The sequence below is a fragment of the Hyperolius riggenbachi genome, chromosome 12 (genome assembly GCF_040937935.1).
Source record: "Hyperolius riggenbachi isolate aHypRig1 chromosome 12, aHypRig1.pri, whole genome shotgun sequence".
NCBI classification, from domain to species: Eukaryota; Metazoa; Chordata; class Amphibia; order Anura; family Hyperoliidae; genus Hyperolius; species Hyperolius riggenbachi.
In genome coordinates, this window is record NC_090657.1 from 199,272,560 (window position 1) to 199,291,507 (window position 18,948).

The 18,948-nt window shown below is 46.4% G+C and overlaps 1 protein-coding gene across 4 annotated transcripts in view; it reads left to right on the forward strand.

Moving 5' to 3' along the window:
* The window catches only part of NCOA3 (nuclear receptor coactivator 3), a 447,618-nt gene that overhangs the window by 424,020 nt on the left and 4,650 nt on the right, over window positions 1–18,948 (forward strand). For all 4 annotated transcript variants that reach the window (XM_068263089.1, XM_068263090.1, XM_068263091.1 and 1 more), the window contains 5 exons: window positions 1,860–2,162; window positions 6,666–6,770; window positions 7,153–7,372; window positions 12,338–12,497; window positions 12,622–12,760. In XM_068263089.1, coding sequence (XP_068119190.1) covers window positions 1,860–2,162; window positions 6,666–6,770; window positions 7,153–7,372; window positions 12,338–12,497; window positions 12,622–12,760 — 927 coding nt within the window. The remainder of the gene's footprint in view (window positions 1–1,859; window positions 2,163–6,665; window positions 6,771–7,152; window positions 7,373–12,337; window positions 12,498–12,621; window positions 12,761–18,948) is intronic.

Consider the following 18,948-nt stretch of genomic DNA (forward strand, 5'->3'; position numbering starts at 1 on the left):
GGAGTTACTTACCCCGAAGTCTGTCGGATCCTATGTGTATCATTCCTCTTGCACGCGACCTATGGGTCGTGTTCCATGACTCACTACCGCAATGCCTCCATCCAGCTTGAGAGTAATGATACTTCAGGTTAAGTACCCGCAACCCTCCATGCGATCTCCCGTGGTCACACCTGCATTGATCAAATGTAATTTACACTTTGAATCTGAGTAGCTATGAGGTTGTAACTACTCAAAAGCCCAACACTAATTATCAGCATTTTACCCCCAAATTCCGTCCCGCAGCAATGGCCTCAATTCACTAAGCAGTTTAGACTTGTCTACTGATGGTTTTTAGTCTACTGATGGTTTGGTCAGTTGCATCAAAAGGGAATTCACTATTACCAAATGTTTTAGACCTGTTTTTAGAACTGGTCTAAAACATTTGGTAATTAGGTGGGTAAAGCAGGGGAAATGACCAAAAGATGCAATTCACAAACCAGTAGCTAGGACTGACCTCCTTCTCCTTTGATGAGCTCTCCTCTGCATACAATTAAACTCCTGCATAATTAATTCAAAAGGTTCCATCCTCACGTCTAAAATACCTCACAGAATTACTTTACCTACAGGAATCAGCTGGTCTAATCTCTGTCAGAAAAAGTGGGCGTGGTCACTCCTTGTTTGCCTTTGTGAATTGTGTAATTACTGACTGTTATGCTGGGCATAGACTGTACGTTTTTTTCTTATCAATCGAGCCGCTGATGGCTCAATTGATAATTTCCGACGTGTCCGATCACCGCGTGGATCGATTTCCGGCTCGATCCCCGCGGGCGGACAATGGGCAAAAACAAACCGCTGATAAGGAAGTGCCTGCGGGTACGAGCGGGAATCGATGCACGTGCGGACGAGCCGTGACGCGCCGGCATTATGCTGGGTTTACACCATACAATTTTCTGTTAGATTTACCTGCCAGATAGATAAAGTTCAACATGTTGGTAATGTATCTATCTTACGATCTATCTGCCGAGCAATCAGGCATTGTTCTACTCAGCAGGAGATAACCAGAAGACAACGCACCAGAGATAATGACCATTCTCTACAGAAAATAATCTAATCTAACAGAAAATTGTTTGGTGTAAACCCCGCATTAGACCAGGTCTAAAACATTACACCTGACCAAACCATCTGTAGACTCGTCTAAACTGCTTAGTGAATAGAGGCCAATGAGAAATTGTAGGTCTCCTGTGTTTGTAGTAAGAGATGAGGCGTTAGTTTTTCAGGAATTCACTTTCTAGGCGAATGTATGGAGAAGCATGTGACTGTTGATCAGCTGTCTGATTTGTAAGTCTGTGATTGGCTGGTCGTGATCATGCTATGAGGTCTTACTTTCCTTTTTCTGAAAGAGAAGTGTATCATTATGGTGATCAGCCAGAGGGAGATTACAACTGAACGAATCAGTCACATGCTTCAGGAGTCTTGGAAAATGTCTGTAGAATAGTGCCTTACCTCTACTCATGTCTAGGGTCTAAACATGTAAAAGTGCTGTTACCAATGCTGTACCATTCACCTCCTGCCCTTTCTATAGACCTGCACATATAAGCACTGGTGACCTGCGTGTGCATGCCTCTGCCAGTCTGTGGCTGCAGACACCTTTGAGAGTCCTGTCATTCCTACATGTGTATTAACATGCTCTAAGGACAGTGCCAGCATTAGTACACTGCTCAGCCTCGTGGCACACATAACACTGATAACCTCACAGTGGTGCTGCTTATTGGGCTGTTTGAGACTTGAGTGAGATTTGGGGAAGACAGATGTGTAGAGAATTAGTTGGACTCGTAAAACAAAAAATAAAAAAATATAAACCTGTCTCTTCTTTTTTGCAGGGCCAAGGTCTGGACCCCCAATCAGATGCTTTCCAGCCACAGGATTCCCCGGTTCTAATGGACCAGAAGCCCCCCATGTATGGGCAGCCTTACGCAGGGCAGGGCTCAGCTCTGCAGGCCGGTGGATTCAGTAGCATGCAGGGCCAACACCCTCCATTCAACGCGATGATGGGGCAGATGAGCCAGCAACAGGGAAATTTCCCTATGCAGGGAATGCACCCCAGAGCTACTCTTATGAGGCCTCGAACCAACATCCCCAAACAGCTGAGGATGCAGCTACAGCAAAGGCTTCAGGGCCAGCAGGTGAGAGCGGCGAATCACTGATGTCTCATCAGGATCTCCACAATGCATTACCAGTCATGTGACCGAGATCTCAACAGTCTCATGCAACCGCTGCTCTGTTTTTTGTTGCTTCTCTTTAAGCAATACCAGCTGCCTGGCAGTCCTGCTGATCTTTCTGGGTACAGTAGTGTCTGAATCACACACCTGAAACAAGCATGCAGCCAATCCAGTCACACTTCAGTCAGAAACAGCTGATCTGCTGCATGCTTGTTCAGGGTTTATGGCTAAAAATATTAGAGGTAGAGGATCAGGAGGACAGCCAGTCAATCTGTATTGTTTAAAAGGAAATAAATGTCTGCTTCCATAGGCCTCTTACTTCAGGTGCCCTTGAAGGAAGGGGGGCTCGATCAAGGTGTTGCTATAGTGATAGTTCTGAGTGGACATGGCATTCTAGTTACACTAGTTATATTATGAAATGCATAGTTTTGTAGATTAATTTTGACCATAGGCCTACCAATAATCAAAATAAAAACTTATCTCGGCTACATCTGACTTGTTAAGCTCCGCCTCGCCCTCCCCAGCCACTCCCTCCTTTATGTGGGACATTTCAGGCCTATTCTAAATAGTACTAGCACCTGTTACCTTTTGAGCCTGGTCCATGGCACCTGTTGTGTTTTTGGAGCCATTTCCTGCAACTCGGAGCACCACTGACTTCCAAAATGAATATTTCTGAGTTTGCAACATGGAGTACAACAAGGTGCCAATGTTCCACCTGTGGTGTGTTTCCATATAGTGGGCCACACTATACAGAGGCCTTGATATCTCTGCTTTGGAACGATGTCCTCCTTCTAGCTATTCTCTAGCTCAGTGGTTCCCAACCTTTTCCGGCCCGGGGAACACTGTCTGACCAAATTTTTCTCCGGGGAACGGTGCAGGGGGGGGGGGGGGGGGGGTTGGGGTCGGGGATGCGGCCCCCGGTTGTTTGCGCGACCCCCGGTTGTTTGCGCGACCCCCGGTTGTTTGCGCGACCTAGTGGACAGTGCCGTGCGCAGCAGGCTATGGGGGGGGGGGGCTGGGGTGCGGCTGCATAGCTAGCATAGTTGCCCCAGTGTAGGGAGTTTAGTTGCCTCAGTATAGCTAGTATAGTGCCCCAGTAAAGCCAGTATAGTGCCCCAGTATAGCCAGTATAGTGCCCCAGTATAGCCAGTATAGTGCCCCAGTATAGCCAGCATAGTGCCCCAGTATAGCCCCTCAGTATAGCTAGTATAGTGCCCCAGTATAGCCCCCCCCAGTATAGCTAGTATAGTGCCCCAGTATAGCTAGTATAGTGCCCCAGAATAGCCAGAATAGTGCCCCAGTATAGCTAGTATAGTGCCCCAGTATAGCCAGCATAGTGCCCCAGTATAGCCCCCCAGTATAGCTAGTATAGTGCCCCAGTATAGTGCCACAGTATACCCCCCCAGTATAGCCAGAATAGTGCCCCAGTATAGCCAGAATAGTGCCCCAGTATAGCCAGAATAGTGCCCCAGTATAGCCAGAATAGTGCCCCAGTATAGCCAGTATAGTGCCCCAGTATAGTGCCCCAGTATAGTGCCACAGTATACCCCCCCAGTATAGCCAGTATAGTGCCCCAGTATAGCCAGTATAGTGCCCCAGTATAGCCAGTATAGTGCCCCAGTATAGCCAGTATAGTGCCCCAGTATAGCCAGCATAGTGCCCCAGTATAGTCCCCCAGTATAGCCAGTATAGTGCCCCAGTATAGCCAGTATAGTGCCCCAGTATAGCCAGTATAGTGCCCCAGTATAGCCAGTATAGTGCCCCAGTATAGTGCCACAGTATACCCCCCCAGTATAGCCAGTATAGTGCCCCAGTATAGCCAGTATAGTGCCCCAGTATAGCCAGTATAGTGCCCCAGTATAGCCAGTATAGTGCCCCAGTATAGCCAGCATAGTGCCCCAGTATAGTGCCCCAGTATAGCCAGTATAGTGCCCCAGTATAGCCAGTATAGTGCCCCAGTATAGCCAGCATAGTGCCCCAGTATAGTCCCCCAGTATAGCCAGTATAGTGCCCCAGTATAGCCAGAATAGTGCCCCAGTATAGCTAGTATAGTGCCCTAGAATAGTGCCCCAGTATGGCCAGTATAGTGCCCTCCCGCGGCCGCCGCTGTTATTACCTTAACAGCTGCCGCTCTCGCTCTCCGGCGCATGTTTTTATTCTAGCAGCGTATCTCCGGCTGCTCTGTGTGATGCGGAAGGAAGCAGGGCAGCGGCTTCCTGTAACGGCGATATGTATCGCCGTTACTATGGGAACCGAGCCCTCCCTCCTTCCGCATCACAGAGAGCAGCTGGAGATACGCTGCTAGAATAAACACATGCGCTGGAGAGGGGAGAGCGGCCGCTGCTAAGGTAATAACAGCGGCGGCCGCGGGGACAGGCGGGAGGGGGAGAAGAGGACGGCACACCAGGCAACGTTCCGCGGCACACTAGTGTGCCACGGAACACTGGTTGAAAAACACTGCTCTAGCTAACTGTGCATAAGAGGACAGGGTGCACTACAACTAGGGAGTTAAAGGACCCCTGAAGTGAAAGGGATATGGAGGCTGCCATATTTTTCACCTTTTAAACAATACCAGTTGCCTGGCAGTCCTGCTGATCTTTCATGCATCAGTAATGTCTGAGTCACACACCTGAAACAAGCATGTGGCTAATCCAGTCATACTTGTTCAGGGTCTCTGGCTAAAAGTATTATAGACAGAGGATCAGCAGGACAGATGGACAATTTTCATGGTTTACAAGGAAATAAATATGGCAGCCTCCATATCTCTCTGACTTCAAGTGTCCTTTAACCACTTGCCGACCGCACGCTTATACCGTGCGTCGGCAAAGTGGCAGCTGCAGGACCAGCGACGCAGTATTGCGTCGCCAGCTGCAGCCTAATTAATCAGGAAGCAGCCGCTCGTACGAGCGGCTGCTTCCTGTCAATTCACGGCGGGGGGCTCCGTGAATAGCCTGCGGGCCGCCGATGGCGGCTCGCAGGCTAAATGTAAACACAAGCGGAAATAATCCGCTTTGTTTACATTTGTACGGCGCTGCTGCGCAGCAGCGCCGTAAGGCAGATCGGCGATCCCCGGCCAATCAGCGGCCGGGGATCGCCTCCATGTGACAGGGGACGTCCTGTCACTGGCTGCACAGGACGGATAGCGTCCTGTGCAGCCCAGATCTCCCGGGGGTGGCAGGTAGGAGAGGGAGGGGGAGGATTTTGCCGCGGAGGGGGGCTTTGAGGTGCCCCCCCCCCGCAAAATGCCAGCCAGGAGGAGCGATCAGACCCCCCCTGCACATCATCCCCCTAGTGGGGAAAAAAGGGGGGCGATCTGATCGCTCTGAGTGCCCTTTAACCACTTGCCGACCGCACACTCATAACGTGCGTCGGCAAAGTGGCAGCTGCAGGACCAGCGACGCAGTACTGCGTCGCCAGCTGCAGCCTAATTAATCAGGAAGCAGCCGCTCGTACGAGCGGCTGCTTCCTGTCAATTCACGGCGGGGGGCTCCGTGAATAGCCTGCGGGCCGCCGATGGCGGCTCGCAGGCTAGATGTAAACACAAGCGGAAATAATCCGCTTTGTTTACATTTGTACGGCGCTGCTGCGCAGCAGCGCCGTAAGGCAGATCGGCGATCCCCGGCCAATCAGCGGCCGGGGATCGCCTCCATGTGACAGGGGACGTCCTGTCACTGGCTGCACAGGACGGATAGCGTCCTGTGCAGCCCAGATCTCCCGGGGGAGCAGGTAGGAGAGGGAGGGGGAGGATTTCGCCGCGGAGGGGGGCTTTGAGGTGCCCCCCCCGCAAAATGCCAGCCAGGAGGAGCGATCAGACCCCCCCTGCACATCATCCCCCTAGTGGGGAAAAAAGGGGGGCGATCTGATCGCTCTGTGTGCCCTTTGATCTGTGCTGGGGGCTGCACAGCCCACCCAGCACAGATCACCTAAAACAGCGCTGGTCCTTAAGGGGGGGTAAAGGGTGGGTCCTCAAGTGGTTAATCTGTGCTGGGGGCTGCAGAGCCCACCCAGCACAGATCACCTAAAACAGCGCTGGTCCTTAAGGGGGGGTAAAGGGTGGGTCCTCAAGTGGTTAAAAGCTATTCGGCCAAAAGGGATAGTTTTAGGCACCTTTTCCAGTGTTTACAGTTGTCTGCTGACTGTTAGCAATCCTGCAGACAGGAAAACGATGTCTGGTCGCTATTGTTGCTCACCACAAAAGACAGGATCTCTTCTTTTTTTCCATTTGCACCTGTGATCTGGTTTGCTCTGGGTTAGCAGCTCATAATCTGGACTATGGCAATGCTACTTGTGGCACCTTGTGGAATCTTGTCTTAAAAAGCTAAAGAAACACCATGATCTTGACATGTTTGCTTCAAAATACAGTTTATATTTCCTGTGTAAATCCACGGTTTGGCTATAGGGAATATCTGCCTGGAGTGCATGTTTAAGGGATTTTCTTATGAGCTTCTTCTTTCCATTATTCCTCAGTTTTTGAACCAAAGCCGACAAGCACTTGAGATGAAGGTGGAAGGGATGAACGCAAGCGCCACGGGTGTTATGCGACCTGTAATGCAGACACCAGTAACGTCACAGGTAAGTCGGGCATTTTCCCTATTGGAATGTAAGAATCACCAAACCTCCAGCTGTTGTTCGTTGCATATGCCCTAGCAAGGAACAATGAAGGATACAGTCAGTCTCAGGAGGCACAGAACCTGTTGCCTCAATCCCTGCCCATCGGTTCTTGCCACATATGTCAAGGATGGGGTTTGTGGCTCTACCTCTCTGGTATGAAGTCCAGCCACACTCAGAAACTCACCGGGGCCCAGTAGGGCATCATCAGTTGTAGAAGCCTACCCTGATGAGGTAGCATTGCCATCAATTTGTTGTCATGCTGCCCTGTAGAGGATTGCTTTATTGCAGTTAAAATAGGTTGAATGTCTGTCAGAGCCTGATTTTGACATGCTTTGTATTACAGCAGGGATATCTGAATGCTCAGATGGTGGCTCAGAGGAACCGTGAGCTGATCACCCACCAGATTCGCCAGCAGAGAATGGCCATGATGATACAGCAAGGGCAAGCACAGGGATTCAGCCCACCCCCAAACGTGACTGCCTCTGCCGGTATGGACAACCCATTGGGTGGACCTCCCATGCCTCAAGCTCCTCCTCAACAGTTCTCCTACCCACCTAACTATGGTAGGTGTCTCACAACCCACTTAGCTGTTGTATGTGTTTCACTACCACTTCGGGTATGGTAGGTTTATTCCTACCACCTTAGCTAAAGGTGGTAGGTGTCTCCTTACCCACTCGGTGTGCCAACAGTCTCTCCTACCAACCCTCAGAGCTTACATATGTGCACTTGTGCCCTAGTATGTGTCTCTATACACACCCAGCTATAGTAGGTTTTTAACTGTTTACCCAGGTATGGCACAAGCCTTGACAATCCACCCAGTATCCTGTGCATCACTAGACACTAGAGCTTTGGCATATATCTCATAACCCATTAAGTGATTGTAAAACTAGGCATACAGTATTCAATATGTAGTATATCATTTACAGAATTGATATCTGTGTCACCTTGCACCAGTTGATATGTCTTGACGAGTACCAATCATGCCACCGTTGCTAGCTTTGTACTGCCCGTTGTGTTTTGATGAAATACCTACAAAGAATAAAAGCAAAGAAAAAATGGAAAACCGCTCACTCTGTTGTTGGACAGTGCCAGGACCAGGATAGCCAATCCAAATACAAACTTACACAGAGGGATGCCCGCACAGTGTCCATAAAGGCAAGTTCCTTTATTGTGGACGTATCCAAAAATCACCACATCATACAGCTGACATGTTTTGGACCGGTTGGTCCTTAATCATAGCCATAAAGACCAACCGGTCCGAAACATGTCAGCTGTATGATGTGGTGATTTTTGGATATGTCCACAATAAAGAAACTTGATTTTATGGACACTGTGCGGGCATCCTTCTGTATAAACCTATAAAGAATACTGGGTGGTGTTTGTTTTTTTAATTTTTGTTCGATGTCATTGAGAAAATTGTATTTTGTTCACACTTTCTTTTTATACACAGCTTATATTTACTTAGATCAACCTGATTGCTTTTAGAATTTTCTTTGTTCAATTTTGAGTTTATTGGAGTTTTCAGTAAATGGGGAAAAAATAAAGTTCTTCTCTAGCAAATTACAAAGTGTCCAGCAAATTACCCTAATCCTTTCAGTACCAGAAGGCTCTGAGGGCCCCTTTAGGACGATAGCCTTAAAACTTGCACTGTGGTCATTGTGATTGGCTTACAGTGATCACAGGGTCAGGAGCCAATGAAATCAGCTGCAGACTGGTGCACCAGAGGCAAGCGGGACGCAATCTGTGCCAGAGCGATGAGAATGAGCGTGTAGCGACGAGTGATTGAAGTCAACTCGCTGTTCGAAATAAACACCCTGGCCCTGGCAGGGATAAATGCTTTAATCACATAGGTCTTTTAATACTTAAAGCGCACCTGAACTCGTTAAAAAAAAAAAAGAAAACAAAACAATAGATACTTTAGTAGAGGCAAGATTTCCCTGATCTTCTTACAACCCATCGTTCCAGCGCTGAGTCCCTTTAACCTCCCTGGCGTTCAATTTCTTCAGGATTTCTGTGCAAAAAAGTTCCAATTAATTTTCATAACCTTTTTGTTTTTCCTTTAACTTGCCAAAATGTGCCAAGCAAGGGTCTAGTATACAGTGCAGAAGAGTATAGATGTGTATGCACGTCAATACTCTTCACAGCATGTTTTGTTTTGACGTGTATAACCGTCAATACCGCCTAGGGAGTTTAAAGGACATCCAAGGTGGAAAAAAAAATGTTGCGATAAACAATTGTATCTATCTGCCTTCTCCTAAAAATGACACTTTTTTCGTTATCCCACAGTTTTTTTTTTTTATATTTCAATCTAATTTTTAAGTTTTTACTGTTTCATGGCCTTTTCTCAATGACTCATTCATTAAAGTATGTCGGAGCTAAAATCTATGAACTATTGCCCCCTATTTATCTCTTCTGCCATGAAAGTATTTAATGGCTGCAATTCCTTATTAGCGAGGGTTAAGCTATAGTCTGACCTGGTCCAGACCCAGACAGAAACGGTCACTTGCATACCTGATTTTTAACTCTATCGGGCAGAGAAAGTAGAAAAGGAACACAGCATAGTTAGGCCCCATTCACACTTGCATTTCGAGTCCGCAAGTGTCCGGGGGTCCGGATCCGGGGGCCGCAAAGAGACCGTACGGGTCTCTGCGGTGGCCACAAGGCGGCACAAGTTGCGGATCCGGAATGTATCAGTTCCGGCTACAATAAAGTAGCTGGAACTAGATACTTTGCAGTGCCAGAACGGCACTGCAAGCATGGGGGATACTGGCGTGTAGTCCGGGCCCCCCAAGTGGAATAGGACCGGTGCTGGAAGCATCCTGTCCTATTGCCAGTGTGATGGGAAACATCCGTTTCCCATTGCACAGCATTGCCCGCATGTTCGGGTCAGGATCCGGCCCGGGTCCGCAGCCGCACCGGGACGGACTGAAAAATAGCGCATGTTGGAAAATAAGCCGGACCGTCCCGGAGCTGCGTTCCCGGATCGGATCCGGACGGCGCACAAGTGTGAATGGATACATTAATTAGCAATGTATCCGTTCACCATCCGCTCTGTATGGAGCGTTCCGGGTCCAGGGAAGCCGGACCTGGAACGCTAATGTGAACCGGGCCTTATTTGTGTGTTTGGCACTGTACATACACGTCTCATCATGTCACATGTCTCCTCGGGTGCCCTTTAAACATTTAAACATATTTAACAAAATAGTGGAATACGTTTCTCGTGGGCAATGCTCCTGTGTATTCGAACAGTCGCACTTTTCCTGTGGGAATATGGTCTATGCATGCCCAGGAGAACAAAGAGGTACATGCATGTTATTTTTTCCTCCATGCATGAGCGGCTTCGTACTGCTGGGCTTTGTGAACTGTATTTTCACAGCCGCAGTACGGCGGTGCTCATACATGGACGGCAGCATGGCTGTGAACAAGAATATGGTCCTGGCCAGCAGCAGTGGGTCAAGGAAGATCTGGGAACCTTCTGGAACATCCAGAGTCTTCCCACTACTTGGGCAAGTATATTTGTCTTTAAAAGTTTGAAGAAAGTCCATTTTATTTCATCCTTGGCCTGGAAAAGTGATCCCCCATTCTGTTATCTAATTTAACTTTCTGCCTTACAGTAATCCTGATCCCAGGGTGTAATCGTGTCAGTTGTTGCGTTATGAGGCAGTACTATTATTATTATTTAGTATTTATATAGCGCCGACATCTTACGCAGCGCTGTACAGTGTATATATATATATATATATATATATATATATATATATATATATATATATTGTCTTGTCACTAACTGTCCCTCAAAGGAGCTCACAATCTAATCCCTACTATTATCATATGTCTATATTTGTATTATGTAGTGTATGTATTGTAGTCTAGGGCCAATTTTAAGGGTGAGCCAATTAACTTATCTGTATGTTTTTGGGATGTGGGAGGAAACCGGAGTACCCGGAGGAAACCCACACAGACACGGGGAGAACATATAAACTCCTTGCAGATGGTGCCCTGGCTGGGATTCGAACCGGGGACCCAGCGCTGCAAGGCGAGAGCGCTAACCACTACGCCACCGTGCTGCCCTATACTAGGATTTTATGCTCACATCTTTCTTTTTATACAGCCCTAGGTTTTAATTTGTTGTTGCACCTGCTGGCTGCCGCTATGGATGGGTCAATGATATGCATATATTTCTGGGTTGATGCAAATTTTGTAGAGATTTTATACAGTTTGAAAAAAATACACCAATCAGATGCAGCCACTGCAGCATTGGATTGGTCTTTTTCCAAACTACATATAAGTACTGTAAAATTTTTATCAACTCTCATTGACCATCCCTATTGGCCACTGAGTGCTGCTTTGTTAACCATTTCAGCCTGCAGGGATTTTTCACCTTATGCATCGGAGCAATTTTCACCTCCTATTCATTCGCTAATAACTTTATCACTACTTATCACAATTTATTGATCTATATCTTGTTTTTTCTGCCACTAATTAGGCTTTCTGTGGGTAGTACATTTTGCTAAGAGCCACTTTATCGTAAATGCATTTTAACAGGATTAATAAGAAAAAAAGTGAAAAATTTAATTATTTCTCAGTTTTCGGCCATTATAGCTTTAAAATAATCCACACTACCATAATTAAAACATGTGTTTTATATACCCGTTTGTCTCGATTATTATACCATTTAAATTTTGTCTCTATCACAATGTATGGCGCCAATATTTTATTTAGAAATAAAGGTGCATTGTTTCCGTTTGGCGTCCATCACTATTTACAAGCTTATAATTTAAAAAAATGTTTGTAGTATACACCCTTCACATGCATATTTAAAAAGTTCAGACCCTTAGGTAACTATTTGTCTTTTTTTTTTTTTTTTTTTTAATTGTAATTTTTTTCCCCAATTAAAAAATGTATTTGTGTAATATTTTGGTGTGGGACATAAACAGTTTATTTTTAATGTTGTAATATGTGTAAATTGTATTGTAAAAAATGTGTAGCTGTAGTTTTACTATTTGGCCACAAGATGGCACCTTCGTTTTTGTTTACCCTCCTTGTACTTCTCGCTAAGCGGAAGTACAAGGGGGATGCGGAAATCTGTCCGGGGAGAAGAGCTGAAGCCTCACAGGTGAGCACTTCGTTTTTTCTGTGGGGGAAAGGGATCGGTGATTGGGAACCATGTTCCCTTTCACTGATCCCAGGGCTACTGGGGGACACAACAGGGATGCAGGGGCGCGCCCGCGATCGTGGGCGGGAGCGCGCCCAAGCGCGGGAGCGCTGCAGAGCTGCTGCCCGGACGTGAGCTTCACGTCTGGGCGGCGGAAATGGTTAATTGTGACTCCCACTCCCAGGCCCTTGTTCAGTTTTGTTATTACTTTGCCTTTTCTTGTCTGCTGCTAAAATTATTGCTTTTTCAATTATAGATAACCACAGACAGTGTCCACTAGATGGCAGGGCATCTGCTGGTATTGTTGCTCCTTCTGGTATGGTCTTTCCTATCGTTGCAATGCTGCAAACTAAAGCTTCTTTTTCCATTTTAGGCATGAGTCAGCAAGCCGATCCCACCTTTGGAAGGGTCTCCAGCCCTCCAAATTCCTTAATGCCATCTCGAATGCCTCCTTCTCAAAACCCTCAACCGACACAAATGTACCAATCTCCTGAAATGAAGGGCTGGCCATCAGGAAGCATGGCAAGACCCAGGTAGGTTCACTTGTGAGGGAGGAGTGAGTGTAGGATCTTCAAACCTTTCTGCACCCACATTGGTTGAAGCTTTATTAGATGGTGACCGTTTCCCATGACTAACGTTCTGTGTTTTCCTTTGCAGCTCGTTTCCACAGCAGTACGCCCACCAGGCCAATCCCGGCACATATAACATGATGCACATGAGCAGCAATGGCAGTCACATGGGGCAGATGGCCATGAACTCGCTTCCTATGTCTGGCATGCCGATGGGACCTGACCAGGTGACTTGCATTTCATAGAACTACCAGGGCTAATCCTGCTGTCTCAAATTCATCTAGAATTCGAAAAGAACGTACTTTGGGGTCGGCTACAATACAGCTTTTTATTGTTGTTGCTCTGATATTCAATGCATGTTGCCAGAAGCCTGTGCCTATATTGTATTGCAAAATATTTGTTCTCGCCTATTATCTCTTGTCTAGGGCAAAATGAAGGAACATTTACAACTGTATAACAACTCTTGTCACCAAATGTCCTCCCAGAGGGTCACACACTCTAATCCCTGCCGTAGTCATATGTACCTCAGTCTAGAACCAATTTAGGGGAAGCCATTTAGTTTATCTGTAAGTTTTGGGATGTGGAAGGAAACCATCGCAGACTTTGGGAGAGCTTATAAATGAAAAAAGGTAAAGATGGTGTCCAGGCGGGCAGCACGGTGGGTAGTGCTTGGCACTCTCGCCTTGCAGCGCTGGGTCCCTGGTTTTGAATCCCAGCCAGGTCAACATCTGCAAGGAGTTTGTATGTTCTACCCGTGTCTGCGTGGGTTTCCTCCGGGCACTTTGATTTCCTCCCACATCCCAAAAACATTCAGATAAGTTAATTGGCTTCCACCTGAATTGACCCTAGACTACAATACATACACTACACGATATAGACATATGACTATGGTAGGGACTAGATTGTGCGCTCCTCCAAAGGAGTTAATGAATGACAAGACTATATATACTCTGTACAGCGCTGCGGAAGATGTCGGCGCTATATAAATACTGAATAATAATAAAAATAATACAGGCTGAAATTGGAACCAGGGACCCAGCGCTGCAAGTCAAGTGCTATCCTCTATACACTGGGGATGAAATTATGATTCATAAGCCAAAAAACTCACACTTATAGCCCAAGTCCAGGCAGAAACAAACCTTTCTGTATGTATGTAATGTACATCTGTTGTCACAATTAAGTGACACTTATGATTTATAGAAGCCTAAATAATTTCATCAACACTTCTTCAGTGTCTCAGCTATGATTGATTACAACACAGAAAAAATGTGTGCATCAATCAAGTAAAACCTGATAAAACTGGCTTTGCAAATTTGGCCTAATTGGCTAATCATGAGACCTAGCTCAGGCAAATATGCATTTGCTTTCGCATGCCAAAATATGCAGGGTCTAAAACGAATACCGCAAAGCGGTTGCCCTGCAGGAATTAGTTCATGCTACATTAGCACTATCCCTATCCAGGTGCACCATAGGGAGGCTCCCCAATGCCCCCATACAACTGGGGGGCCCTCTCACTGCCTGGAACCCACACAGCAGCACCCTGGGGGTGGAGGCTGGGAGGTGCAGGCGACCCCCACAGCATGGCCAGTGCCGGGAAGAGCCGCCCCCGCACCCAACTCCCAAAATTAAAAACAGGCACTTACCTTAACGTCCATTGCATTGTGCTGCATGTGCATGACTTGGGCGCGACACATAAGGAGTGAAGCATGGGCCCCCCAAGCTTGTAGGGCTCAGGGGTGGCCCTCACGCAAAACTCCATGGGGGGGGGGGGACAGGCTCAAACTTTAGGGCTCTCACCTCCTAGAACAAGAGGGGGCATTGGGAAGCCTCCCCGTGGCACATTGCCTCATGATAAGCCAATTAGGCCAAATTTGCAAAGCCAGATTTGTTAGGGTTAAACTTGGTGCTTGATGAAGCATTAGGTGTATAACTCCTTATGAGCCAAAGTTTGGTGACTCCATTTAGATCAGTGGTTTGACTGTCATCATGAGCATCCTGAAAGTCCTATTCCAATTTCCAGCCTGCTGCAGATGCAGAGCTTTGCCTGTTAGCTGCACACACAGTACCAGACTCCCCAATGTCCTAATTTGAATGGAGAACAAAACTGTATTAATTAGACCATATTCATAACTAATATAGGTAAGAGAAAGTTTTATTCTAACTAAAATGGGAAACCCATCAAGGTCCTAAATATATTTTACTTACTTGCCTGAACTTTCTTGGCTTTAACCACTTGAGGACCGTAGGCTTTACCCCCTTAACCACTTGCCGACCGCACGCTTATACCGTGCGTCGGCAAAGTGGCAGCTGCAGGACCAGCGATGCAGTACTGCGTCGCCAGCTGCAGGCTGATTAATCAGGAAGCAGCCGCTCGCGCGAGCGGCTGCTTCCTGTCAAATCACGGCGGGGGGCTCCGTGAATAGCCTGCGGGCCGCCGATGGCGGCTCGCAGGCTAAATGTAAACACAAGCGGAAATAATCCGCTTTGTTTACAGTTGTACGGCGCTGCTGCGCAGCAGCGCCGTAAGGCAGATCGGCGATCCCCGGCCAATCAGCGGCCGGGGATCGCCGCCATGTGACAGGGGACGTCCTGTCACTGGCTGCACAGGACTGATAGCGTCCTGTGCAGCCCGGATCACCGGGTAGGGGACAGGTAGGAGAGGGAGGAGGGAATTTCGCCGCGGAGGGGGGCTTTGAGGTGCCCCCCCCCCCGCCAGCCACACGCAGGCAGCAGAGATCAGACCCCCCCTGCACATCATCCCCATAGGGGGGAAAAAAGAGGGGCAATCTGATCTCTCTGCCTGCACCCTGATCTGTGCTGGGGGCTGTAGAGCCCACCCAGCACAGATCACTAATAACCACGCTGGTCCTTAAGGGGGGGGGTAAAGGGTGGGTCATCAAGTGGTTAAGGACCGGCCACTTTTTTTCCATTCAGACCACTGCAGCTTTCACGGTTTATTGCTCGCTCATACAACCTACCACCTAAATGAATTTTGGCTCCTTTTCTTGTCACTAATAAAGCTTTCTTTTGGTGCTATTTGATTGCTCCTGCGATTTTTACTTTTTATTATATTCATCAAAAAAGACATGAATTTTGGCAAAAAAATGATTTTTTTAACTTTCTGTGCTGACCTTTTTCAAATAAAGTAAAATTTCTGTATACATGCAGCGCGAAAAATGTGGACAAACATGTTTTTGATGAAAAAAAACCAATTCAGCCTATATTTATTGGTTTGGGTAAAAGTTATAGCGTTTACAAACTATGGTGCAAAAAGTGAATTTTCCCATTTTCAAGCATCTATGACTTTTCTGACCGCCTGTCATGTTTCATGAGGGGCTAGAATTCCAGGATAGTATAAATACCCCCCAAATGACCCCATTTTGGAAAGAAGACATCCCAAAGTATTCACTGAGAGGCATAGTGAGTTCATAGAAGATATTATTTTTTGTCACAAGTAAGCGGAAAATGACACTTTGTGACAAAAAAAAAAAAAAAAAAAAAAAAAAGTTTCCATTTCTTCTAATTTGCACCAAAAAAAAATGAAATCTGCCATGGACTCACCATGCCCCTCTCTGAATACCTTGAAGTGTCTACTTTCCAAAATGGGGTCATTTGTGGGGTGTGTTTACTGTCCTCACATTTTGGGGGGTGCTAATTTGTAAGCACCCCTGTAAAGCCTAAAGGTGCTCATTGGACTTTGGGCCACTTAGCGCAGTTAGGGTGCAAAAAAGTGCCACACATGTGGTATTGCCGTACTCAGTAGAAGTAGTATAATGTGTTTTGGGGTGTATTTTTACACATACCGATGCTGGGTGGGAGAAATATCTCCGTAAATGACAATTGTTTTATTTTTTTTACACACAATTGTCCATTTACAGAGATCTTTCTCCCACTCAGCATGGGTATGTGTAAAAATACACCCCAAAACACATTATACTACTTCTCCTGAGTACGGCGATACCACATGTGTGGCACTTTTTTGCACCCTAACTGCGCTAAGGGGCCCAAAGTCCAATGAGTACCTTTAGGATTTTACAGGTCATTTTCAGACATTTGTTTCCAAGACTACTCCTCACGGTTTAGGGCCCCTAAAATTCCAGGACAGTATAGGAACCCCAAAAATGACCCCATTTTAGAAAGAAGACACTCCAAGGTATTCCGTTAGGAGTATGGTGAGTTCATAGAAGATTTTATTTTTTTTGTCACAAGTTAGCGGAAAATGACACTTTCTGAAAAAAAACAATAAAAATCAATTTCCGCTAACTTGTGACAAAAAATAAAATCTTCTATGAACTCACCGTACTACTAACAGAATACCTTGGGGTGTCTTCTTTCTAAAATGGATTCATTTGTGGGGTTCCTATACTGTCCTGGCATTTTAGGGGCCCTAAACCGTGAGGAGTAGTCTTAAATAACAAATGTCTGAAAATCACCTGTAAAATCCTAAAGGTACTCATTGGACTTTGGGCCCCTTAGCGCAGTTAGGGTGCAAAAAAGTGCCACACATGTGGTATCGCCGTACTCGGGAGAAGTAGTACAATGTGTTTTGGGGTGTATTTTTACACATACCCATGCTGGGTGGGAGAAATAACTCTGTAAATGGACAATTGTGTGTAAAAAAATCAAAAGATTGTCATTTACAGAGGTATTTCTCCCACCCAGCATGGGTATGTGTAAAAATACACCCCAAAACACATTATACTACTTCTCCCGAGTACGGCAATACCACATGTGTGGCACTTTTTTGCACCCTAACTGCGCTAAGGGGCCCAAAGTCCAATGAGTACCTTTAGGATTTCACAGGTCATTTTTGTTTCAAGACTACTCCTCACGGTTTAGGGCCCCTAAAATGCCAGGGCAGTATAGGAACCCCAAAAATGACCCCATTTGAGAAAGAAGACACCACAAGGTATTCTGTTAGGAGTATGGTGAGTTCATAGATGATTTTATTTTTTTTGTCACAAGTTAGCAGAAATTGATTTTAATTGTTTTTTTTTTTCACAAAGTGTCATTTTCCGCTTACTTGTGACAAAAAATAAAATCTTCTATGAACTCGCCATACTCCTAACGGAATACCTTTGGGTGTCTTCTCTCTAGAATGGGGTCATTTGTGGGGTTCCTATACTGCCCTGGCATTTTAGGGGCCCTAAACCGTGAGGAGTAGTCTTGAAACCAAATGTCGCAAAATGACCTGTGAAATCCTAAAGGTACTCATTGGACTTTGGGCCCCTTAGCATACTTAGGGTGTAAAAAAGTGCCACACATGTGGTACCGCCGTACTCAGGAGAAGTAGTATAATGTGTTTTGGGGCGTATTTTTACACATACCCATACTGGGTGGGAGAAATATCTCTGTAAATGACAATTGTTTGATTTTTTTTTACACACAATTGTCCATTTACAGAGAGATTTCTCCCACCCAGCATGGGTATGTGTAAAAATACACCCCAAAACACATTATACTACTTCTTCTGAGTATGGCGGTACCACATGTGTGACACTTTTTTGCAGCCTAGGTGCGCTAAGGGGCCCAACATCCTATTCACAGGTCATTTTGAGGCATTTGTTTTCTAGACTACTCCTCGCGGTTTAGGGCCCCTAAAATGCCAGGGAAGTATAGGAACCCCACAAGTGACCCCATTTTAGAAAGAAGACACCCCAAGGTATTCCGTTTGGTGTATGGCGAGTTCATAGAAGATTTTATTTTTTTGTCACAAGTTAGTGAAAAATGACACTTTGTGAAAAAAAAAAACAATAAAAATCAATTTCCGCTAACTTTTGACAAACATAAAATCTTCTATGAACTCGTCATACACCTAACAGAATATCTTGGGGTGTCTTTTTTTCTAAAATGGGGTCACTTGTGGGGTTCCTATACCGCCCTGGCATTTTACGGGCCCAAAACCGTGAGTAGTCTGGAAACCAAATGTCTCAAAATGACTGTTCAGGGGTATAAGCATCTGCAAATTTTGATGACAGGTGGTCTATGAGGGGGCGAATTTTGTGGAACCGGTCATAAGCAGGGTGGCCTTATAGATGACCGGTTGTATTGGGCCTGATTTGATGGATAGGAGTGCTAGGGGGGTGACAGGAGGTGATTGATGGGTGTCTCAGGGGGTGGTTAGAGGGGAAAATAGATGCAATCAATGCACTGGGGAGGTGATCGGAAGGGGGTCTGAGGGGGATCTGAGGGTTTGGCCGAGTGATCAGGAGCCCACACGGGGCAAATTAGGGCCTGATCTGATGGGAAGGTGTGCTAGGGGGTGACAGGAGGTGATTGATGGGTGTCTCAAGGTGTGATTAGAGGGGGGAATAGATGCAAGCAATGCACTGGCGAGGTGATCAGGACTGGGGTCTGAGGGCGTTCTGAGGGTGTGGGCGGGTGATTGAGTGCCCTAGGGGCAGATAGGGGTCTA